The sequence below is a fragment of the Gigantopelta aegis genome, chromosome 6 (genome assembly GCF_016097555.1).
Source record: "Gigantopelta aegis isolate Gae_Host chromosome 6, Gae_host_genome, whole genome shotgun sequence".
Lineage (NCBI taxonomy): Eukaryota > Metazoa > Mollusca > Gastropoda > Neomphalida > Peltospiridae > Gigantopelta > Gigantopelta aegis.
Window position 1 is genome coordinate 13315085 of NC_054704.1, and position 27491 is coordinate 13342575.

Sequence of the window (27491 nt, forward strand, 5' to 3'; positions counted from 1 at the left end):
ATTATTTAGATAATTCTCTGAGTAGAGAGTAGAGTATGATGGAACACAATGAAGGTCACTAAAAAAAAAAAAAAAAGTTTTATTTAACGACGCACTCAACACATTTTATTTACGGTTATATGGCGTCAGACATATGTTTAAGGACCACACAGATTTTGAGAGGAAACCCGCTGTCGCCACTATATGGGCTACTCTTCCGATTAGCAGCAAGGGATCTTTTATTTGCGCTTCCCACAGGCAGGATAGCACAAACCATGGCCTTTGTTGAACCAGTTATGGATCACTGGTGGGTGCAAGTGGTTTACACCTACCCATTGAGCCTTGCAGAGCACTCACTCAGGGTTTGGAGTCGGTATCTGGATTAAAAATCCCATGCCTCGACTGGGATCCGAACCCAGTACCTACCAACCTGTAGACCGATGGCCTACCACGACGCCACCGAGGCCGGTTGAAGGTCACTAATCTCATATGGATGATACAATAGTGTGTGGAAGGGTCCTTATCCATTGTCATTATACCAAACCTGTATGCAACGTTAATGCTAATTATGCCTATTAGGAACACGCATTCGTGGTAATAATCTAATAAACATTAATATTCAATAGACGGAGACGGTTACAAATCCATATTGCCTATATTTATTTATTTATGTCCATATATCCAACAATAAATCATTCAATCAGTTATCCATCCAGCCACCAATCCATCCATCCATCCACCCATCCATCCATTCATTCACCCACTTAAACATATCCAGTCGACAATCCGTCCGTTTGTCTGTCTCTCTATAGATAGATCTGTCTGTCCACGAGTGCATCCATCCATATATTAATATATTGTACTTGTATCCATTGTAGTAAACTGCACACTTTTACAATTTAATACTCTCAATCACCCAAGTTATCTTTTAAAATGACCTTTGTTCGAACCTCTAAACAGTCTGGTTTTCTCTTATCTAAGTGTTGAATAATAGTTACTAGTGAAATATGGCTACACTATTGATTACTGGTGATACCAGTATATATATATATATATATATATATATATATATATATATCAGTTAATACGTAGAAACAAAAACTATAAATTTTTAAATACAAATATCAGTTACATTAAAGACACTGACACGTCTTTAGGTTTGTGTAAAATGTTCTCTTATTAGATCCTTTCAACCGTTAAAATACACAAATCTTGAAATTATTAATATTATTAAATCCTATTTCTTGCCGTCTTTGTGTGCGCTAGCTAAACATGTTACGTACCTCAGAAACGGTCAGCGACTTTAAGTTATTTGTCAAAGGCATATTATTTACGGTATTTCTGAACTGTACAAACGTAATTTGAACACACTTTGAAATTCACAAAGGAAGTATTTTTGGCTAGGTTTATTGATTGACGCGGTGGCGCTCTAATACAATAGACAGAGAGTGAGAATCTTCGAGGTCCTAGGGTGACTACCGTTCTCTAAATAGTAACTGTGACGCACGTTTAGCACGAACATGCACCCTTGTGGTTAGAACCTATCTGTAGAAAAAATATCCAAGAATAGTAGTTTCCAATATAGAAGACAATGACATCACAGGGTTATTTAAAGAACAAATTATGCATTGAGTAAAGAATATATACTACAAACACCATTACATTGAATTGGTGTGATAGGAAAAAAGAGTTTATCCCTTTTTTAACAGTATGTAACTCATGAACAATATAAAATATTATATTTAATAATTTGTTTCTCATTGGAAATTGGGATTGAAATGGTGGGGTAAAGGGTTATAATTAATATAATGTATAAATGATACCAAAGACGAGTTTAAAAGTCCATGAATCAATGTACCTAAGAACGGACTCAAAACACTTCAGTGGAACATGTACTCACCCCTTTAATAACCTTGCAGGTCAGGATCGTGCCAACCTGGGTGGGGGTGGGGCAGTAAAACTAGATTCGCAGTACAGTAATAAAGCAACTTCTACATATAGACAAACGAAATATTATCGTATTTTTCTGGAAGGGTTTATATGCCTCCATCCAGAAACAAAATAATATTGTTGGTACTTCTGTTGTCAATGTGAATTTGTGCCTTGCTGCACGTACAGTGAACGTGCTATTCATAATTTTGGTATTAATAGTTGTTGTATAGTATATCGATAGTATAGCAGTATTTGACCGTATAAAATAACATATACTCCAGATATGTTCTGAACATTAATTATAGCATGTTATAATCATGAATACAAATATAAAACATTTATTGAACATATTGTAATAGTGAATACAAATATAAAACGTATTTACTGATCGCATATAAACGCGGCAATGATAAAATCACATAAATATGTTCTCTTTAATTGGAACAAAAGAAATAAACACTTCCACATTGAACTAAAACTATTGGATTATTTGTAAGATTTAGAAGATGTTCTAATCGTTTCTACATGTGGAATGGACTGCATTTCTTACAATGTAGGCATTCTCAAATTAAAACTCTATCGTATACCATAAATCCCGTGAGAAACTGCTTTCGATAGGAGTAAATATCTTCTTACTATGCGCGTATATATTGCCATGTCTCAGGGGACACAATATGAATATGGTAATAATGACATTCTGTAAGATGTCAGTTTTAACTGGTGTAGATTCCATATACGACCACGTGTAATCAGCTCCCACGTTATACTATTAACTATAACAACAAAGAAACGAGTTGGGTTTTCGTCGAGATATGAGAAGACCAGATGTAGTATGTAGCTTATCTTCAATGTTCTGATAAAACTTGACTTTATTGTTGTTTTATTGATATGTGGTTGAAATCGTTCTGAATTTGAATTCGAGCTAATGTCAAACATTAAAAGTATACATTTAAGTCTGCCAAATTTTGTGTTAGCATAAGTAGATTTCGATCAGATGTTTTGATAACGATATCGACTTCATGCGGATGAAAACTGTGTCACCCATTTTGTATTCTTCGTTATTTAAATGGTGTAGAAAATGCAAATATTGAAAGTCCATTTCCTGTTTGTAAGTTAAAGGACCTGGATCTACGTGCATTATTATATGCTAATGACAAACTTAAACAATAATTGTCTGTGTTCATGTGTTACGAAAATAGCAAGTATTCTGTATTATTGCTGTGAAAAGTTTTGTTTTTATAAGGAAAATAATAATGAGAAAGTTTACATTTTGAATTTTGAACCAGTATTTTAAATGTTAAAGGTTCACTACCACTACCATGCTATATTTTGAATTAGGTAGTTATAATCTGTCATAATTACACAAATAGTTAGATTTATTGTATTCGACCCATATTGAACATATATTGAAATATATATATATATATATATATATATATATATATATATATATATATATATATATATATATAATAACTAGGCAATACAAATGAAAAAATTACTCTACTTACTACGTTTTTATGAACTGAGGTGAAACCAAGAAGAATTAATTGGCAATTTTTGCTTGCCACTAGTAAAACTGAAACTTATTGATCAGTGTAAACAGGATTTGAGTAACTTTCTAGATACATCTATCAATGTTCACATCTTGATAAATATCTTGTAAAAGTATCTAATGAAATCTATTTCAGCTTTATATACCAAGTGCATTACAATGATATATTATCATCACGCAGTTAGCTATTGAAGATGGGCCTATTGGGTCATTTCTCGTTCTAGCCAGTGCAGCACGGCCGGTATATTAAAAACCTTGGTATGTGCTGTCATGAATGTGGGATGGTGCATATAAAAGACCCCTTGCTACTACTTGCTCTCTAAGACTATATGTCAAAATTAACAAATGTTTGACATCCAATAAACCAATTGTGCTCTAATTTTGTCGTTAAACAAAACAAACTAAAGGTATCACGATATAAACAATATAAATATATCTTTCTCCCCCCCCTCTCTCTCTCTCTCTCTCTCTCTCTCTCTCTCTCTCTCTCTCTCTCTCTCTCTCTCTCTCTCTCTCTCTCTCTTCATTCATCCATCCATCCATCCATCCATCCACCCAGTGATCACATATCCCTATGGTTGGTGTTGTTCCACTGGGCCTCATCCCGCTCTTTACTCCCTTGCTAGAGTAATGCCTGGAAGAGCAACTGAGGCCTAATTACATCCTGAGATAGCGGAATCATACAAGAAATGAGATTTGCCGCCGTCAAGCCGCCATGATCTTATAATTGATGTAATTAAGTTACAGCCGCAGACTCTACATCAAAACACTTTTCACGGAAACCAACCAGTAGAAATTAGAATATGTAACCGGGGATTGATGTGTTCGTGTTATGGAATTTGGTTGTTTTTCTCCCGAAAGCAGGCAGAAGCTTAGTGGTATAGCAACAGCCTGAGGTCAGATATCGCACAAGATGAAACCTGCTCGCTATGTTTAGTGAGACACTCGTTCCACGGGCAGTGCAAAAATCGCGGTGACCAGTGTGGTCTGCAATTGATGTCGGCATCATCAAACATTCATTATGTACTCTCAGACTAATAACTGACGGTCATCCCAGGAACTGTTTACTTGTAACACAAGAACACGACATATCATGGTGCTACAAATTAATGCATGTATGTTTAACGACACCCAGCAGGAAAAAAACACAGCAATATTAGATGTCAGACCAACAGATAGTAATTGTTGAGAAGGATTGCTGTCATATGTAATATTATCAATGTGAGGTCTAACCATAGGAGAAATAACATTCATTGGCCACTAATGGAAACGAAATTACTATTTATTTAACGGCACCTCAGCACATTTTATATTACGACTATTTAGTGTCTAACATTGGGTTATTTTTACACTTGGTAGACACTGGTAGGCCCAGTGGACCAACGCAAACTAGAGGGAGATGTGATCACTGGGTGGATGGGAGAGAGAGAGAGAGAGGAGAGAGAGAGAGAGAGAGAGAGAGAGAGAGAGAGAGAGAGAGAGAGAGAGAGAGAGAGAGAGAGAGAGAGGAGGGGGGGGGGGGGGGTCCCCGCATAGGCTACTCCTATCGGTACAGTTAAGGATTGTTTATATTTATATGCATATTACCATAGGCAGGATAGTACACAATGAGCACTGGTTGGTACTGGGGTAAAACCACGAGTCGATCCTGCAACCTATAGCTCCCACTAAGCTAAACCCCAGACCGTGCTCACATACTGCTGTGTATGAAAAGTAAAAATATGTACAATGTAGCAGACGAAATCCACCATAAGACGATATTTTATAATTTTATACTGAAAATAATAAACATAAAATTATTTACTTCAGTAACAATCAGTTCATTACGAATGTTTTGCCTTGTCTGTGGGGAAGTGCATACACCTACATAGATAGACCTGCTGGTATATAGGGGGAGCATATGTGATGGATGCGAATTTTCTGTCTCACTCTCTAATGTTTTACAACATTGGGCCTATGTTAGACACTAAACAGCCGTAGTTTTAATGTGCCAAGGTTAACGCATTTCCTTCCTGTTCTTTTCAATAATGGCAATCACATCTGTACTATTTATACTTCCGTAATTGCAGTAACACAACAACAAAAAAAACCATTATATTAAAGTTCTTTATTAACAATCTAAATAATTATGAATAAAGCCAACATAATCCTCATTACATTAACGTCTATAACGAAAATTAACAAAATATTAAATATTATTTTGTTAAACAAATACTGTGACTGATATCAAAACGATTTACCCCCAACAATCTGCTTTTGAAGCAAGCTTTATATATTGTCTTCAAAGTAAAGATTAACAGTGGCCACATGGTTCAAAAACAAACATATTATCAAACAAACAGCAATAACAACAACATCCCCACACTTTTCTATATCTGGTAAGCCTGGGGGGGGGGGGGGGGGGGGGGAGCGAATAGGAGAATATATAAATTATAAAAATCGCATTTGAAAAGATTGGTTATAAAACAGGTTTCTAAAATGATTTTACTCGCTTAAGATAATTACTTTGGTAAATATTTGGTCACAGCATTGATCACAGAATGCAATACAAATCATATGGAACTATAAAAATATAATATATTATACTTACTTTCTCTGACTATGTTAACAAAGATAAACACGGTAAATACCATGCAAAGAGTGACTTGTTGAAACATACACGTAAATATTTTATACATTTGAAAATAAAATAAAACTGGTGATTACAGGACAATCATATTCCATGAGAGATACAATGTTAATGTTTCTAGATACACATTTTATTATTTCTAAAACTGTTACCATGAAGACAACCGAAAGTTCTACATGAAATGATAATAGTTTTGCTAAAACTTATAGAGAACAAAAAATATGTTGAGTATAAATTGTTATTCTAAAACCAGTATATTGATATATCCCCAAAATGTAATTAACTGACACTAATAAATGTTTATTTGCTTTAAAACGTTCCGCACCGATAAGTAATATTATTTGACAAACTAGAGCCAAAAATAGCCCATCTGTAATTTGTTCCACCTATTTAGTTACGGCAACTGATTGCTTATCTGTTCGGCTGAGTAGCATGTAATAACTTTACCCCCAATACTTTTGCCATTAGCTTCTGACTTGAGGGTCAGGCAACACACATGGGTAGATACTGTTTCGCGATTTAAAGCTACATTGAACCATCTCAGATGAGTAAACCGAATCTAGAGAATTTCAATTAAACTAGCGCTAGCAGGATGCAAGATGAAATGGCTTCCAAATTACTCACGCCTTTGCTGTCAGACAGAATAAACGGGAGGGTCTTCTCATCGGTACCGCTGCCACCAAGCGCAATGTATTTACACAGACCAACGTCTTAATTGATCAGAGATTTCCGAAACCCAATAAATAGAGCAAACTAGTTTGGCTTGCTTGTTTGGCGGGACATAAAATGCAAATCAGCAGCGTGGAAACGCAAGATTAGAATGACAAGACAACTGGTTTGTAATGAATCATGTTGGTGGGAATGAATCGTTTGAAAGTGGGTCAATTGAAATATAAGAGTTTATTTATGTATATCTTCCCCACAACCTAGACAGATCCTAATAGCAGATAGTATTTTATTTACCAACTTGGCAATCATCAAGACGCAACCAGTGATTTATTCATTTAATCACGTGCAGCGACTAGCAGTCGTATTCCTGTGTCCTTTCCAGACTTTAAAAAAAAATCTTCAAAACTTTTTAATAGTCTCCAGTTAAGTTTACAAACAATTGGATCATTTCCCGTTTCCCATGTTTGGAAAGGTTACTCATTTATTTTGTAGAAGATTAGAAGTATGAAACATACTAAAGACTTTAATTCACGGAATTTACTTTATAGTTATTGTTGCTATGATAATTAAAACAATATATTAAACGATAATTATTTCTATACAATATTTAGTACTTAAAATATTTTCCATCTGAAATTTACATCAATATTTTATCTAGTCTTCCATTTTTAAAAACTATTGCTCTATTATGAAAATATATCCTACCTGTGATACATATTATCCTCTTAAATGTTTTTATCATTAATTATGTTTAAAGTCACCCCCATACAAAGCACGCAACGAGCACCGCTTCTTGTAATATATTTTAGGAAATAAAATGAATTTAACCTAGTATAAATATTAGAACCACCAGAAACACGTTTAATATACAGCCATTAATATTTTATGCAGAAAAATATATTTCATATGTAATTACAATCGTTAAACAGTCTGTTAGTCGATAACATCTTAAAAATGGCAGCAAACTCAGGAATGTCCCTTTAACGTCTAATTTATTTTTCCACTGGATTTACAACTTATAAGCTTTGTAATAAAAACAGCATATATGATAAATACATATTTACCATACAGGTATTGAATAGCCTCTTTAGGACGTGTGTAGCCAATCAGAGAGTACTGTATCTTCCAACATATAGCAAGACAATTGTATTGCCAATGTTTCGCTTTTGTTTAGTATTCTGTAATTTTGATTTCATTAAGCGAAAGAGACAGCCGTAAGCGTTTCATGTGATATTTGGTAATTTTGCTTTGTACGTTTACTAATGAAATACCAATCTAGGATAGTTAAAAGTAGCTATACAATTCGTACAGGGAAACATTGCAATTCCAGTGTCTAGACACACACAATTAAGAAGTTGAATGTGGAAAATTGACCCAGACTCACGGAGAACTGTCATTATGTATTTCGTTGTAAGAAACGCTCCGGAGAATTGCTATATGGCCAGTGCTATATATCTGGTTAATTGGGCTTGTACCCTAGCTCTTTGTCGTCCTCATGTTGGAAGCCATTCCATATATTAGACAATATAGAGGAGATTTGCTCTTGATAGCCAATACACAGTAGACACGTTGTTAGTAATCAGTGATTTGAGAACCTTGTGGCTTTAATCCACGCTCTGGGAACATACCGTTAGTAGCCACTGTACGAAGGATCTATGTTTAGTAGCCAGTACACTGGAAATATCGGCTTAGACCCCAATGAAGTGAAAACCTGAATTCAAACTCCAATGCACTAATGACCTATTACTAGTAGGGGTATACTAGAGACCAACCTAGTAGTAAGTATGCAATATAGTAAGAAACTGATTTTAGTAACGAAATGTATTGGGGACCTGGTCAAATACAACTGGGATAGGGACGTCACTAACAGCGAATACACTGTAGATCTGATATCAGGAACTAGTGAACTGGGTGCTTGGTGTTAATAGAGAAGGACAACGTTTGCAGCAGGAAACATTATAGCACACGTAGAATGAACATTCGTATGTGGACAAATAAAAATACACGTGAAGCTTCATTCTGAGTATTAAAAACAAAACCCCCAGTCTTCTACTGTCGATTAGCAGCAAATGATTCTTCACAGAACATAATATGCCAGGGTATTTAATACACCAGTCTCGAAACATTGCCTGAAGCAGGATATATATATATATATATATATATATATATATATATATATATATATATATATATATATATATATATATTAAGGGAGATGGATGCCTTGGTCCACTGGATCCCGGCGAAGATTCTAACCTCTGAGTTGCAATTCGATCCCAGTAAGTGTAGGGGAACGCTCCAATATGCATACATATATAAAAGCAAACAAATGTCGGTCCCTAATCTATCACACTCCATCACACTTTACTGGAAGAACAGTCTGGCTAATAGATCATAGGTTGAGGGTAAACTTTAGGTCTCGGTTACTGGCAAGTGGAAACCATGCATTAACTCTCTCAATTTGACTTTAATAGAGAAGTGTTTTGGCAACTTCGTACGTTTCTAAATGCCAAACCAGCAGCTGCGTCTTCGCGTTAATAGCACAGGGAAGAACAGCTGTATGCGAAAGTCTTCGAAGATGCGTCCTTGAAGCCCAAACATGATGACCCCTCGGGCTCAATGGAGAGGAATGAACCGACAAAGGATTTCTGTAAGTGACACGATAGCATTATAGTCAGACAAAAGAAGTCGGCGATGTCACCAGACCCAATTACGTTATTACCAGTGAATACGGCCGAGTATTGACCACGTTATTGACTGTTAGGACACAAGCAGAAACAGCTGGCAGACAAAATAGATTGAAAATTGGTACATTTTTATAAGCGTAACTTAATTGGATGGCGCGACTAAAACGATCATTTTAGTCATATTAAGTTTAAGTGCTATAGAAAAGAAGTGACAAGACTGGTAACAATTTAATTAATATGGGATGTTAGTTTACTTCTGTTAATAGTGTATTTAGTTTGCAAGCTTTATAGAGGCTGTTATTATATCACATAGTTCATATATATAGAATATATAGATGTACAGAAACTATAAAACTGCTATTCGGTGAAAAATCATATCTTGAAATGCGTCTGATCGTATTTGAAAAAGATTTAACTGAAAACAATTGTAAAAATGGATATAAAGTGCAATGACGGTAAACTAACTACAACCGATTGATTACGAAGCCAAATAATGGCGACACAATGTCCTGTCGCTCTATCAGAATAAATATATCATGTTGTTACGCGTCTTCGATAGGATAAGCGAAATATATTAACAAAAAGCGAAATATATTGTCCACTTAGGGAATATGTATATAATTAATGGATCATTCCATGGTGTTTTTCTTCGAATATGATATTTATGTCAACTCATGATGTGTGAAAGCCATATGTTGACTTCTTGCTCACTAAATCACTAACATTGATTATGTGCTGAACAGACACCCTACCCTCACATCAAGTGGCAATGTGAATTAACCTTAATTATATAAACATGAACATAAATTAAAATAAAACTAACACTACTAATAATATAATAAAAGAAAACGAAATTCCCACCTAAAACCCCACAAAAATCAACAACAAACAAATTCGTCATCATCGGTTCGAAACAAAAGGTTCTGATATAGATCATGTAGCAACTACATTGTTTACTATCGCCAGATGACTTGGGGAATACTGACCAACTAGATGCGTACTTCTATTGTCACCGTACGATTTGTTTTATAGTGATTGCAATCGTAACGTGTGAACCCCTCAATCGTATCGATGTTAGTAGGTACTACACTCGTAACGACATTGTCCTGGTAGACATTGGAACATCTTCTCATCCCCACTACTAATTGCAAGCAACTGGCCAACCAAGTCATATTAAACTATACCTCTTAACATGTCTGTACCACGTGTATTTTTGCTTTGTTTACAAACATAAATGTATCAAAATGTTTGGACATATTGTGTCTATAAAACTTGATATTGCCCCACATGTGACTAATAATTGTTTTATTACCTACTAACACCAGTAAATTCGTACAGTCATATTTTCGTTATTTTAATAAAACAAATGTGTATATGTTACGGATCTCCTAAGGACAAGCACCTGATAGTGGATCATGGAAGCAATTCCGTCTTTGCCTAAGTTCATTTTCACTCTGTCTTGTGCAGAGCTACGATTTTGATAATGGAATACAATTTTGTCATTCAGATTTATAATGTTCCAAAATATATTTGAACTGACGTGCATTGTGTGACAAATTTTCATCATACAACGCGACGTACGATTCGATTGGCTGCTACGATTCTTGTCGTTACTACAAAAACCATCACTTGAGAATGGTCTGTTTAGCAGACGAATGGGGATCCAGAATCCACGATGTACGTCTTGATCTCACCATTCCTGTTCCTTTACGGGTTATGAGGAAATACCTTTACGTGTTTGCAGACTTCGTTTTGTTCTTCTTTGCCCCGATATTGTTATTAGTATGTATACGGTCGAATGAGTTGAAATAAAAGCAACTTGTTTCATAGGTTATTATATGACAATAACATACAGAAGTGACGTTTCTTTGTGTCAGTTTATATTGAGCTTGTTGTGCAGATATTACCAACCAATATAGTGGAGCTTCAATTTGTCTATGTGTATACATTGTTAGGCACAATTTATCCGATGGCATTCACGCAGGTTCTCTAGTTGATAGATGAAGCCATACATTAGGAGTGACTTTAGACCGAGGCAAACACAATTATCAATGTGGGATTTAGTGAACAACTTAACAACGCATCAAAGAGCGCACGCCAGTAATACGATTTCTACAGGCTTCAGATGAAGATAGGCTAGTAATAGCTTTCTGATAATTTTAGTCACTGGGAAATCTCACAAAGATACGCAGATTGATGAAAATGCTTTTCTGAAGACTTCCAGAGGATTATATTCAACAATTTATGGGCTTCAGTATGCGTGGAGGCATCATCTTTGGGTTGATGGCGTACCACCTTTCTTTGCTCAGGGCTAATCCACAAAGCCACGGGAACACACGACGTTTTCATATACTTCCCGGATGATAAATTATTCAGCTCTGAGTTAAGCAGAAGCCTAGACATAATGAAATATGAGCTCTTAAGAGAGAGGGTACATCCTAACACAGTTCGGGCCAATGTGTACCTCATTATACAATGTGGAATAATCGTAAGGTTCCGTCTTAAGACGGATACCTGTTTAATAGTGAGCAAATATAACTATAGTTTGTTGGTCTTAGCTAGGCAAACTTACAATGGTTAAACACAAATCAAATACAGCCAATCGGCTGACAGGCTTTATAAATAAGTTCTTGAAACTTTTGAGCATGTCATTTTGGTGGTTGTTTGTATATTTCCGTTGTTGGTCTTAGCTGGCACATTTTACATTATGGTTACACCCAAATTAAATGCAGGCAATTGCCTGACAGGGTTTATATGTCAGCTCTTGAAATTTTTGAGCCATTCATTGTGGTGGTTATTTGCTCCTAGAAATAACAAGAAATTAGATGACCTCAACTCGTCCAAACATCCCTGCGGTAAAACTGCTATGATGCCTGTTTTGACAGTGATTTATGGTCATAGACTAGCACTGCTTTGTCAACCAATTCCCCTGGGCTCTGTCTCTGCCAGGCCGACAATGCTATCTATGATTGTGGATCTGTGATTTCTATCGAGACTTGTAACCACACTAAGAGACAATGTTCCATGGCAACCTTTTGACAATAATTTATTTTATAATTAAATGGTAATTTATAACGAACTGTTTGTCAAATACGAATGCCTGCTCATATTATATATTGATGCTAGAACTGTAATTATCTCTTTTTATTTGTTCAAGTACGTCATACCGGTACACACATTAGTTATTCAGGGTTAGCACAAGATGAACAAGTATTAGAACAAGAGGGTGCCAAGTTTTTTTGTTTGTGTGTGTGTGTGTGTGTGGTCAAAATTGGGTTATGTACATGGATATTGTTGTGTATGTGTGTGTGTATATATATATATATATATATATATATATATATATATATATATATATATATATATATATATATATATGGTGTGAAGGTAGTACTAGACCAGATAACTTCCGGCTGGGTCAAAGTTCGAGGTGCACCCAACGTTTGATAGAGAAGTGAACACCACAAGTCCTGTGATTGGTTATAAACGTGAGTGTGTTGGTTGTAAAAAATAATAGTTTCATCTGGGTAAAAACAAAATGCAATTTTATTTCATCTAGTACCAATGTGTCAAGTAGCCTTGAGCTTGAAACATGTATGGGGTACCTGTAAAAAAAGTACTCGAATTTTGTGCGGAACTAGGGTAATCATAGACGCTACCCGTTATCTCAGAAACGAGCTGCTTGACCCCCAATTTTTTCTAATTCACTTTAAGTGTGAGGGGTGGTAGTATTTATATCCGTGGCGTTTAAGTCGATTGATACGCTGCAGGTAGGAATTTTAGCCACATATGTTACTATTGTCATCTATGGGATTTGATTTGGTAGTATACACCCTGAAGTTCTATATTTGGATACCAACCTCAGAAACCCACATTCTGTCTCGGTAATGTAATGGGTCGGTTTACAAAAAGTTAGAAACGTACATAATATACTAATGATAGACTACAGGATAGAAGGAAAAAACGCAACAAACAGCGTGTATTATTAGTGAGAACTGATCCTTCAATCTACAGTACCCGAGGCTGTAGCTTCACCACTGAGCTAAGTTCTTCTGAGAGATGGAATCTACGAAAGCTGGTAATTGACTGCATCGGATGGGGTGTTTTACACATCACACTGACGAGTGTGGCTCATCTAATGATCGATCTGGACTGTTTTTCAATTTGATCGTCCTTCGCGAGATGGCTGGTTTACGGCGTGCACTGACGCACAAAACACAGAGGGACATGATCACATCTTTACCCGAGGCCATCCCAGCAGTGTGGCCATTATACACGGACGTTGTTAGAATCGTGATCCTGTTAAAAGTACCTTAATTTTCGACACCATCCATTCGATAATTATTTGTTGAGGTGTAGTAAGGATAATACGAATATAATAAAAGACAGACATTTTGGGTATTGGTATGGGACATGGTTTGGCGTGATTCCATTACAACATTGTTCGTGCACGCCTGTCATGGGCATAACCTCTGACTTCGCAGGAAAGTTCTGTTCAATGCAATTTGAGAAGCAGATGAAATATGTTGTAGCAACGTGTAAATAGTTTTTTTAAAGTTTTTTGTTTAACGACACCACAAAAGCACATTGATTTATTAATCATCGGCTATTGCATGTCAAACATTTGGTAATTTTGACATATAGTCTTAGAGAGGAAACTAGCTACAAATTTCCATTTGTAGCAAGGGATTTTTTATATGCACCATCCCGCAGATAGATAGATAGAGAGAGAGAGAGAGAGAGAGAGAGAGAGAGAGAGAGAGAGAGAGAGAGGGGATGGAGAGAGAGAGAGAGAGAGAGAAGAGAGAGAGAGAGAGAGAGAGAGAGAGAGAGAGAGAGAGAGAGAGAGAGAGAGGGGAATCCTTACAGATAACTCCCACAACAAACTTTATAAGATGTCAATGTAAATCTAATAATGAAAACTCTTGACAAAAAATACCGCCGACTGAAGAATAATTTGCAAATCCTATAGCGAAAGAAAAAGTGATAACTGCACCATATGTGTAGTGAAGAAGACGTCCACTATCTCTTGTTTTCAGAGTGGTTGAAGACCCATTTGGTTTTATAGGGAGACCATGGGACAAAGACGACCACAAATTGTTTAGCAAGTGAGGTGCTGTGAAGCTAGAGAAACACTTCCGTTCCTTAATCCGATTCTTGAGTCCAATCTGTAATTGGTCGCTTCTCGATAGGGGGCGATACAGCCGCCTGTAGGGTCGTTCAGACGAAAATTCAATTTTCCCTTGGCAGAAGGGTTATTGATCTGCGTTAGCTGCCAATGACAGAAGTAATGAGGCTCAATTTGGGTTCCATTTCAGGTGTTTTTGGAGAAATAATTATATGCACCGTTTTTCGTAAATGACTAGTTCATGTTAATCAAGGCAATTATAAATGTGTATAGCATGCTGTTAGGTGAGAGGTACAATTTATGTTGTCTTGAAAATACTCTCATTTCACTCTTCAATGTCTTAATATTTGACTACTAGTCTTTATTGATTCAGAAGACACGTTTATTCCTTTCACACCTGTACAAAATAGGTATTTAAAGAACATACACAAAAAGGCCTTCAGCAGCCAGCTTATTATTAAGTTTTCTTGAATGACTGTAGTCGGATCAGTCATAAAGCGTTGTATTCGAGTTAGATAACTGTGTATGTATGGCCAATAGAATCGTGCAGATGAACATACTATTATATTTTATTACACTGATCTGAAGATCTCGGGGATTGGTGTGGGATGTCACTAGGAGACGTAAGGATTGCAAGGATCTGTATCGCCCCAAACTATCCCAACTATAGCATATTTTGATTTAGAAAACATCAACCGTACACGGCGGATCAAATCTTTTAATAGTATGTAGTGGGTACTTTGGCCAAGTCTAAAGGCGCTTCTAAATTGACACACCCCTTCCCCTCCCCTCCCAAACAAACAAAATCCAACACAAACACTAAAACATGGCGTTAGCCCAAAGCCTATACATGCACTATAGTGCTACGTCGTTTTAAAGAATGTAATTATTTCCAGCGTGAATATTCGTTTAGAAATAATTTCTTTCACACTTTACATAACAATTTTGAACATAATGAAATCACAAGAAAAAAACCCAGGTGTCGTCACCATCATACAACGTTCATTTTTTAAAAACATCTGCCAATTCAAGCCTACACTTTCATTAAGCTGGTTACTAAGAAAATATCAAAAATAAATATTACTTTATTCGTACATTATAAAACAAACCCAACCCCAGGACAGATACAAGACTTGTTCATCCACAAGTTTAGACGAATTACATTGGAGCAATTATCTGCAATACACTGCTAAATATGCCTACAGGACTGCAACACCGGCCTCGGTAGTGTAGTGGTTACGCTAGCAGACATCAGGCGGATAGGTTTTGGGTTCGCACCCAGGTACCGGCTCCAACCCAAAGCATCTTTAATTACTTGATGGGTAGATGCAAGGCCACTCCGCCGACTTCTCTCACTAATCTCTGACAAATGAACCACTGACCCTCTGCCCTGGACAGACAGCCCAGATAGATATAAGCACCAAACTACGTACAAATGAAATGCAAGCGTTAATTATATGAGTGTTTTTTTAACTCATGACCATTCACACTGACGAGATTATAGACGTAATGAACATAACCACAAATAGAATTATTGAATTGTCATTACTCACTGGCTATCATGATACAAACATCACTTTGAAATTATACATAGAATTATTAAACAGTGTAGACAGATAGTCTCGCGGCATTCGCTAGTCTGACCATCGCAAGTCTGACCTTCGCAGAATAAAGCCGATGACTCAAGACAATAATCAGTCTCTCTCTCTCTCTCTCTCTCTCTCTCTCTCTCTCTCTCTCTCTCTCTCTCTCTCTCTCTCTCTCTCTCTCTCTCTCTCTCTCTCTCTGTGTGTGTGTGTGTGTGTGTGTGTGTATACATATGATGAGAGAGAGAGAGAGAGAGAGAGAGAGAGAGAGAGAGAGAGAGAGAGCGTGTATATATATATATATATATATATATATATATATATATATATATATATATATATATATATATATATATATATATATGCATACATGTATATACATACATACATACATACATACATACATACATAAATAAATAGAAAGATATATTTGCGAGTCTGAAGATGTAAACATAATGTAAACAAAACCTGGCAGATAAATGTGCTTATGTTTAGCTATATAAAACTAGTTAGGTGTCTTTGAAATAAGTGGGTGTTGACCGCTGGACAAGATTTGACGGTATGGTATATTAGAGGTTTACCACCTGAAAGCAATTTTCTTTGATTGCTTCTCTTATGCTGCTATGATTAAGAAAGCTGTTGATTTGGTTATAAACATGTTGCACTTATTTTAATGACTTTTACACACCCTGCTGCACAATTCCCTTTGGCAATTCACAAATATCAAATCAGTGATAACCGATTGTTTGGTGCATGCTTGCTAGGCACAACGCAATTATCTGTATTGGTCAAAAACACAGTGTAAATCGTGTCTTGTAATAAATCATTAAAACAAAACTATATAGAACAGGAGAAAAAATGTATTACTGTTCGATATTAAAATTGCATTTTCTAAAAATATATTTATTAATATATAAAAAGGATACATGTTACATACTTTATACATGATACGCAACTTAAATCAGGTTCAAAGTGACAACTGACATAACACAGGTTTCTAAGGAATGTTTTACAGGAATTCTAAATATTGCCCTCCGAAATTTATATATGTAGTCGATTACGATTGCGGTTACATGAAAACATATAATCAATTATTACAATCGAGTACGATTACTGATTAGGATGACGCCATCTCTGATGTCCTGTGATATCCAAACAGAGAGTTAATGTTATGAAAGTCACATTAAAATAAAGAAATACAAATCTACAACTATGGTAATCCATTAAGGGTTGTTGGTAAAATCCACTTGCTTAGGTACAACTATTTCACGATTGCATTACTACAGAGTTGTGAACTTTAAAATTCAAGCATCTCAAAATACCAACAATGTGACATTTTAGGTTATTCCCGTAGACCCTTTATATATATATGTCTATTTTACATTTTATCTTGATGTACTTTATATATATATATATATATAATATATATATATATATATATATATATATATATATATATATATATATATATATATATATATATATATATATATGTCTATTTTACATTTTATCTTGATGTACTTTATTTTTCATTTCAGTGTGCTCACAGCTGTCTCAAAACGTCATTGCCATATTTGGAGTGTCCAATGCATCGTCCTTGGCAACAATACAGTCCTATAGCAATACTTTCCAAGTCCCCTTCATCACGTTCTCCATGGCTCAAAACACATCATCGAACTCATCCTTCCAGATCTATATGCGCCCACTCTACGTCAACGCCATCATCGACATTATAGAATATTATTTGTGGGCCAAAGTGTATTATATATACGATACTGATGAAGGTAGGTGAATATTATTTGTGGGTCAAAGTGTATTGTATATACGATATTATATATACCATACTAGTAACGTTGAGTTGATAAAAAATATACATGAATATGATAATGGCGGGTGTATGCTTGACTATTTATTACTTATTAAGGGGTTTCGCCCTCAACTTGAAAGATTGATGATAATGTATTAAAACTACGTACCGGTAGTATATAGAGATAATATAACATTTGAATAGCCAAGACATACATTATTATGAATCTGTCATAGGCATATTTAACACCATATCTCTGCCCAAGATTGAGTCCAAATGAAGTTATGATAAACCCGTGAGTGTATGGAGTCACAACTCACTACCAGGTGCTTTGTCTACAGCGGACAACTAATCTTGACCTCGATATTTCTCAGCTCAGTTTTCATCTTCATTTAAACTTATTACCAGCCTCGGTGGTGCGTGGTTAAGCCATTGGACATAAGACTGGTTAGTCCGGGATCCACAGGTCTGAAAGCCCTCAAAAATAGGTTGAACCTGACTTCACCTAACACACTTTTATTTTGTGTTTTATTTGTTTGAATAGGCCTTCTTGTGATAGAAATGGGTGGTCTGCTTTGTCCAAAAATTTGCAAACAAAAATAATGGCTACATTTATACATATACTATGCAATATTTTTGTAGCAAAAAAAAAAGACAATAATATACTAAAACGCAAAAGAAACGCAGGTCCTGAAAATGCGAAAGAATTGCACTTTGTAAAGCAGTATCTTTGGTGGAATTGAACCTCAACTGTGTTAAAGGACATGGCACACACCCACACCGCAGTCCCACCTGCGTGTCAATTTCATTACCTGTGTGACGTCACGAATTCTCAAAACACGTTGTTTGCACGTGCTGGATCATCCGTATCATGAATCCAGTGCAAACACACTCATTGAAATGCTTATAAAGCCTACACACCTGGATTTAATCGCATAAATTCAATTTGAGTAGTGACAGACAACAGAATCACATTTTAAAAATGCCGCGACTGACGCAACTCCAGCGAGGGATGGCCATCGGGATGTTGCAAGCCGGACAGACCCGTACTGCTGTAGCCAGACAATTGGGATGTCATGTTTCGACAATCGCACGCCTTTCTCAACGTCACCAAATCACTGGATCTGTGAACGATCGACCACGCACCGGCCGCCCGAGGGTGACAACCGCAGCCCTAGACCGGTACATCCGGGTGACCCACCTTAGGAATCGGATGCTGCCAGCAGCTAACACCGCTCACCAGGTGCGTGGTCCACGTGGTCCAGTGTCCGCCGATACCGTCCGACGCCGTCTGAGGGCAGCAGGACTCCGTAACCGCCATCCTTATGTGGGACCAATATTGACCCCTCGGCACCGCCAACAACGTCAACAGTGGGCGCAACAACATCAAAGATGGCGACGTGGCCAGTGGCAACAAGTTCTGTTTACTGATGAGAGCCGTTACAATGTTTCCAACGCTGATGGCCGAATCCGAGTATGGCGACGTCGACATGAACGTTACTCCGACTGCTGCGTTCTGCAGGCCGACCGATAGGGCGGGGGTAGTGTGATGGTGTGGGGTGGGTTCTCATTCAACCACAGAACACAACTTCATGTGTTCAGACAACGCGTTAATGCCGCCGTGTACCAAAATGACGTCATCAACAATCACGTCGTTCCCTTCTTTGCCGCTCACCCACGTGTGCGCTTGCTGCAGCAAGACAATGCCAGGCCGCACACTGCCAGGGCAACACAGGCGTTGCTGGCTCAGCACAACATCCCAACGTTGCCGTGGCCAGCCTTATCACCGGACATGGCGCCTATCGAACACGTCTGGGATGAAATCGGACGTCGCCTTCAGGCTCGCGGACAACCTCAGAATATGCAGGCGCTGGAGGCAGCATTGGTCCATGAATGGACCTCACTCCCTCAGGCATTCTTTCAACGGCTTGTCAACTCAATGAGGAGACGTTGCACTGCCTGTTTGAATGCCCAGGGTGGTCACACGCGATACTGACTTTGACAATGCTACAGGTCGTCTCTTTCACATTTTTAACATGGACCCCCACCCTACTTTATGACATGAAACAATAGCCAAAAAGGAATTCAATCACAAATTTCCAACACCAATGTGTGCCGAATTGGTGTAGCTCCAAAATAAATGTTGAAATCTTCATTTCGTTTTGTTTTTTTAATATTTTATATCCAATTTAATGAGAACCTGCGTTTCTTTTGCGTTTTAGTAATATACAAAAAAATTATTATGTTCTTTCCTACAAAACCTGTTGTTACTGTAGCTCATTAAACGTATTCTAATAATGCCAAACAATTAACCATTAACCCACTGACCTGGACATACGGCCCAGAGAACTGAAGTAAGTACCCAGGATAGCGTGCTTGAACATTAATTGGAGATATGTACGAAAATCGAATTAAAGGTAAAGAAAAGAAAAGAAAAAATTCAGTTCAACAGATGTTATGCGTTCTGATGCATGGATTCATAGACGTGTTATAAGTGCATGTATCAGGAAGATTGTGAACAACTATGTGGCCCACCCATTGTCAACCTACCCTCCCCCCATCCCAATGTTAAACTGTTATTAATGATGCTGATCAATTCCATACCAAAGGAAACTATCTAAGCTTGAATGATCACTTCCCATCTGAACTAAACACAAATCTGTATCGGTGTGTGTGTGTGTGTGTGTGTGTGTGTGGTGTGTGTGTGTGTGTGTGTGTGTGTGTGTGTGTGGATATTTTGACCAACATTGTGTGTCCCCATCTCTACTTTGGATCTACGAAGAATACAGTAATGTTTAAACTCCCATCAGAAGAAACAATGGGTATGCAATGAGAAATGAAAATACAGTCAAACCTAAACATGTCGCTATCCATAGTCAGCAGCCACCTGTCTTAGTTGATTGGTCTGTTCCCCCTGGATGATTTGCATTGCCTTTACGAAGTAAAAGACGAGACATAGGTACATGTATTACCTTTACAGCGGCGGTGGTATTTGTGGTAACGGCGTCATGTGTTATATTTAGCTCAACTTTAAAGGTTTGCGTTTAGCCTCATTTCTCACAAACTATAAGTCTTACATCATTGACATTGGTTTATAGCTTCATCTATGATAATGAAACTTCATCTCAATGACTGTTAAAAAATCTAATTTATAAAATAAAGTATTAACTGATGGTATCATAATTAGTTGTAATCCATGTAAAATTGTGTAGTAATTCGTTTACAACGCTATATAGCTGTTTGATAGTAATACTAAGATGAATAAATGTCGTTATCCAGATTCGGGCATTTTCTTTAATTTGGGCAAAAGCCAGCCTGCCCTCTCTCTCCCCCCCCCCCCCCCCCCCCCCCCCCCCGTCCCTACAAAAATAGGAACCCGTACGCTTATGACATCATAAATTGAATCCCAAATCAGCATACATGTACCTGCGTTGTGTGGCCACAATTAATACATTGCCAGTAAATAGATTATTTTACGCAAACAGTACAGGCATCAAACCATAAACCAAAAGAAAAATGCAAGTCGGGAATGCATTCTTCAAGTAAACTAAAATTGGTATTTGTAATTCATCCAGTTTGATTATATATTTCAAGAAAAGAAAGTCCAGCTACAATGTGGCCTTAGGTAGGTTAATACTTGTTTGAAAGATATTTTGTGTGATTCAAACTGAATCCACAGCCACAGTTTTTTTTTAGTTTACGAATATAGTCCACAACCTAAGAGAGATGCCCTAGGAGGAAGACGTAACCAGGATCAGTACAGGAGACGACAGCCAGTTGCACCAGTGGCTGGCCTTTCTACAATGCAGTCCCTCTCTCGTCCTGCGATGCTAGCTGGTACTCATGTCTACACATCGAGTCGCTAGGCAGCTGTACCACTACCAGTGGCTGGTCTTTCTACAAAGCAGGCCCGCTCTCGTCCTGTGATGCTAGCTGGTACTCAGGTCTACACATCGAGCCGCTAGCCAGTTCACTTATACTTTGTTTTATTTAACGACACCATTGGAACACATTGATTTATTGATTATCGGCTAATGTCAAATATTTAATAATTCTGATATAATTTTAATCCTGATGGAAACCCGCTGTATTTTCCTTTAGCAGCAAAGGATATTTCATAATATGCACTTTCCCATAGACAAGGCAGCACTAACCATGGTGTTTGATATACCAGTCGTATGCCACTGATTCATACGGGAAACCCTAGCAGAGAATGGGTCCAATGACTGGCACCAAACATACAACCAAATCATCACAAGCATGCGTTCTGCCGATTGTGTGAGATACGGACCATACCTCAAGCCAGCTCAGAGTCTTCACCTACTCCAGCTCAACGGTGATTCACATAATTATATACTGTACGCAATATGCTGCTATAGCAGTCATACTATTATGCAAACTGTGAATACTATGTCTACAATCTGGGTCATAACTAGACCATAGATATGGCAGAAAGAAGCAAAGTATAACATGGTTGCCATCTCTTCTCAATACATCCTAACTTGGTGTGATCCTATGACCTATTCTTACACGCGAGGAAATAATGTTGAAAACACTGGCAATGTACCCTAAATCTCGTTGGTAAAATGTTTCTTAGCTAAAATACACCTGTTCAAGTGTCTGTATGGACGAGATGACTGATGACAACCTCAATGTATTATTTTATCACCAAGGAAAATTTGCTTTGCTTTGTTCTGACGAGACTGCATTTTAATGAAGTGTGCAACAAAAGGAGTCTGATCACTGAAAGATGTCCCAAGTACTGTCAGTGCAAGATATAAGCTAAGATCTACGAGGCTGTACATGAACAAAGGCTAATGTGAAATGTGTGATTGCTTGTCTTAGCACTGGTGACCTAAGGAAATGCGTTAGACAGCAGTGAATAATTAACTATTGACAGGATAGTTTTCATAAGCAGTAAGTAAACTTTGCTGTACCAGTTTCCACATTTCAAATAATATTTCTAAATTCCTATATTTTGGAATAATAACAGATGCTACTAAAATAATATTATGAAGCATTACCAATGGCAGGTATGGCAGCTTCTACACAATAAAGTGGTGTGGAGTTAAACATAAGCTATTCAATTCTGTGACTATGTAATGGTAGAAAATCTACCTTTTTTGTATTAAAAGAAGTGCAGTAACCGAAAACAAGAACAACGCTTAAACCCATGATCGAAAAATAATTTGTCAATTTGATACCAAAGTCTTGCCGTTTTTCTTGAGAGGCATACTTTAATTTATTGATTCTCGTAGTTTCTATTGAACTGTGATACACCAAACTACGTCTATAGGGCATAGTACAAAGTTGCATATTTGTTTTCTCACACACACATTTATGACAATAGTTTAAAATAATAATAATACACAGTAACATGGAACTCCGTTGGATCATGATTCTTAATGATTGTATTACTATATATTCAACAAAGTGCCACAAAATTGTCAAAGCTGTATTACGCTATACATTTGATATTATTTAATACACATGTTTGGGGGGTTTTGGGTTTTTTTTGTTCAAATGAAAGCAGAAGGAATAAATATTTTTATAAACTTTGTTTATTAGCAACAGCGGATATGCTCAATTATTTAGTCCATACTTTTCTTTACAGAAATCAGCATTGCTACTATTTCTGGATTCTTTGTGTATAGTACATGTAGTTATTTCTTTTTATTGGGGGAGGGGGGGGGGGCTATTTTCTTCAATTCACTAGAAAATGAGAGGCTTATGCAAACATATCAGCTTAATTCTGGTAAAACTTAATACAACTTGAAACAACAACGTATAAAAATGACGATATGCAAAACTGTACCGCGATTTGTATCGAGTTGAAATATCGCGGTATACCGGTTTATGATTGCAGCACAAATATTACAACTGACTGGCAAATGTATTATTATTAATTAATTAAAAACACGTTCTAAATTTGTAAATGGACCAACAAGGTCAAAAAAGATCCCGAAAATGGCAACTCTATTGTTTCACGTTATTTACATTTTCATGTATGGAAACATAAGGACATCATATCATTTTTAAAAAACAGCTGACATTCGCACAGTTGAATGTATCTTATAAAGTAAATGATAAAAAATAAACCGTTTCATCAGTTATTCCTATAAATTTAGCAGTCTACACATTGCTGCAAAATGTTTACATACTACCTCCAAGATAAGGTGGTACAAACTTCATCTGTTTTCCCATAGCTTTGATGATGATTATTATTTTTCATATTTTAAAATCTAAATAACCATCTAATATTTATTTGAATAAAACACTGAAATTATATTAATAAACAAATTTTTTATGTGAAGTTCATTACTGATCTGCCTTCTATATTACGGTTTTAATTTTTACAGCTCTTTATCTACTTCCATAAAATTATCGACATGTAATTTTACATTCATTGACATTACTCACTAGCATGTAAATATTAACAGGCATATATATATGTGACACTTTGCCATATGTTTAGGATTTGATAGTTATAAAATACTAAAACTACCGTTGTTTAATGTACAAACAGATAGTGTGCTTTGGCCAATTTAGATTAACTGCGAAAGTAAAATTAAAAAACAATATGAATATACTTCAATTTTCGTGACTGTTTGCTTTCTGTACTTCTGCTTGTCAAACAGGAAAATAATTAAAACTATAGGTGGTTAATGGCTAAAACATTTGATGAAATCTCAAATGCCCTGATTCAATAGAGCCCGCGATTCAACAAAAAGCAGTATACATGAACATATGATCATATTTTTTGTTTGCAATGTTTCCAGCAAAGCAGACCACCCAATTGTTTACCCTGAAGGTCTGTTCTAACAAATAAATAGCAAAGCAAAAGTATGTTGTGCCGAGTCAGGTCCATACAATTTTTAAGCCCTTGGATCCCGGACTAGGTAGGTACTGGGTTTGCAACCCGGTACCGGCTCCCACCCAGAGCGAGTTTTTACCCCTACACCCTCTTCTTTCTCACTAACTACTAACACTACACCCTCTTCTTTCTCACGAAGTACTAACAGTTAACTTACTGTCCTGGACAGACAGACCAGATAGCTCATGTGTGTGTGTCCAGGACAACGTGCTTGAACCTTAATTGGATATAAGGACGAAAATAAGTTGAAATGAAATGGGATAAACGTATTGTTGTGATTATATCCAATTAAGGTTCAGTTGCACGTCAGAGCTATCTGGTCAGTGGGTTAGTGATTAGAGATAAGTCGGTATAGTGGTTTTACACCTACTCATTGAGTCGTTAAACTCGCTCTGAGTGGGAGCCGGTACCGAGATACGAAGTCAGTACCTACTATTCTTAAGTCAGATGGCTTAACCGCAACACAACTGAGGCAGGTGATCAGTCATTAGGCGGATTACCACTTGAAAAAGAACCTTCGACAGCTTCCGTAAACAAAGGAACGTCTCGATTTGCACTGTGCATAGAATAATATTTCAAGCAACGAATTGCAAGTACTTTAGAGAAATAGTTCTTAAATTATTTACACGAAGGAGACTCGTTTTCAAAAAACGAAAAGAAAAAAACAAACAGTATTTTAAGGCATATAGTCCAGATAGCCAAGTCTTCCCGTGAGACTGGCTTACAAGACTGATTTTTGTTGTTGTTAAAATGGGATCTGTATAATTTCAAAAGACTGAACAACAGTGGTGGTAATTTTATCTTTGAAAGTCTGGATAACGTTTTGGACACATTCCAATAACATACTTTCAAGGTGTTTGTGAAATGTAAGAACACCCCACCAAATTTGATAAATAGGACAAACACAATTTTGCAAGAGGAACATCTTAGAGACATATATGGCATCACTATACCCTGACACGATGCTATTTGTATAACTAGATTTGATGGGTGTGTTTTCTTGGTATATATTTGTCAGATGAAGCATATTTCATGCCACCATTGTTTTCAATATGTTTCTTTGAAGTGTTATACACCTGAATTTAGTTTTGCAAGAAATTCAATTACTGTAGCTGACTAAATGCAATTGTAGAGGTATAAATGCACTAATGTTTTATCATTATTATTAGGTAATATAAAATTATTGCCAGACTGATAAATTATACAGTATAAGGGGTTGGACGTAGTCCAGTGGTAAAATGTTCGCAGTTGAGCCCTTCTGGGTTATTTCTCGTTACAAACTATGCTCCACAACTGATCTAATAATAGCTGTTGCATGCACTATCCTGTATTATCTGGGATAGTGCATATATAAGATACCATGCTGTTAATTAAAATGCCTTAGAGTAGTCCGTGGGTTTCCTCTTTAATTATCTATGTGGTTCTTAACCATAGGTCTGACGCCACATAACTGTAAATAAAATGTGTTGAGTGTGTCGTTAAATAAAACATTCCATCCTTCATTCCTGGAAAAAAACTCAGTTGTGAAAGCACTAATAGGTTTTAAACGTTTCATTAGGCAGTACAAAATGATTGCCAGAATGATAAATTCTACACTGCAAAATAACACGTAATTGTAAACTATGAACTCCGTAAAGGCTATGTTTACCAACTGGTAGAACCTTTTGTGGTGAGACGACAGAGGGCGTGTCTGCCTATCTGCCGTTATCTAGATCGGTGTTTGATCCTGTCGACGTTGTCAGTCTTTTGTCAGACGATACGTTTGGCAAATCGCTTGTCGATCTTTCTCTATTGACTCCTAGACCACGCCAGTTGTTACAATCAGTAAAATAAATATTTCAGGACAAATCTGAAACAATCTGTTGCGGGTGCGATATGACTATCGCCTTTAGAACTATTAGAAAGATGTAAATTGATTTCACAATTATTTCTTGTGAATGTGGAAAATTTGTAATTACATTCTTGGAATGCAGAATCAAGGTCAGATCTGGATCTTGATCAACGAAGCAATGACATGGAAGGTGCTGTCAGTATAAAATTTAAAAATACAACGTGGAAAGTTGGCAGAATTCGAACCTGCTGCGCCCATTAGCGACGTTAACCGCTTGACCACCAGGCCATCCTCAAATTAACAATGGAATGAACGTGTTAATCTCAGTGTTTATGACAAGGAGAGAGAGAGAGAGAGAGAGAGAGAGAGAGAGAGAGAGAGAGAGAGAGAGAGAGAGAGAGAGAGAGAGAGAGAGAGAGAGAGAGATAAGGGGTGGCAGAGACGGGCATTATAGACAACAATATTTCAGTATGATTTAATTTTAGTTTAATATCCAAATTACTCTTTGTAGACGTTAGTGCAACGATAGTGGAAATAAAATGGATTGTAGAACATTTCTATTAAATATTTACTAATTCAGTCTGTCGAATCTGTATTCACTTGCAATAGCCAACAATAATGGAATGGTTCTCAATGCACCTTGTTATGTGTTTCATAACCATGAACATTTGTAAAACCAACTGATTACAGACGAAAATTGTTAAAGCTAAGTACAGTCTGATTCCCGTTGTTTGTTGGGGGTTTTGGGGGTAAAATACAAAATGGATGTTGCACAAACCAGCACATTTTAGCGAATAATTCTCAAAATACTTTA

General features: G+C 36.7%; 1 protein-coding gene across 1 annotated transcript in view; it reads left to right on the forward strand.

Moving 5' to 3' along the window:
• LOC121374915 (glutamate receptor-like) overlaps positions 1-27491 on the forward strand; it is a 90794-nt gene that overhangs the window by 22783 nt on the left and 40520 nt on the right. Inside the window, exon 3 of the mRNA XM_041502050.1 lies at positions 17704-17949. Within this exon, the coding sequence (XP_041357984.1) occupies positions 17704-17949 (246 nt within the window). The remainder of the gene's footprint in view (positions 1-17703; positions 17950-27491) is intronic.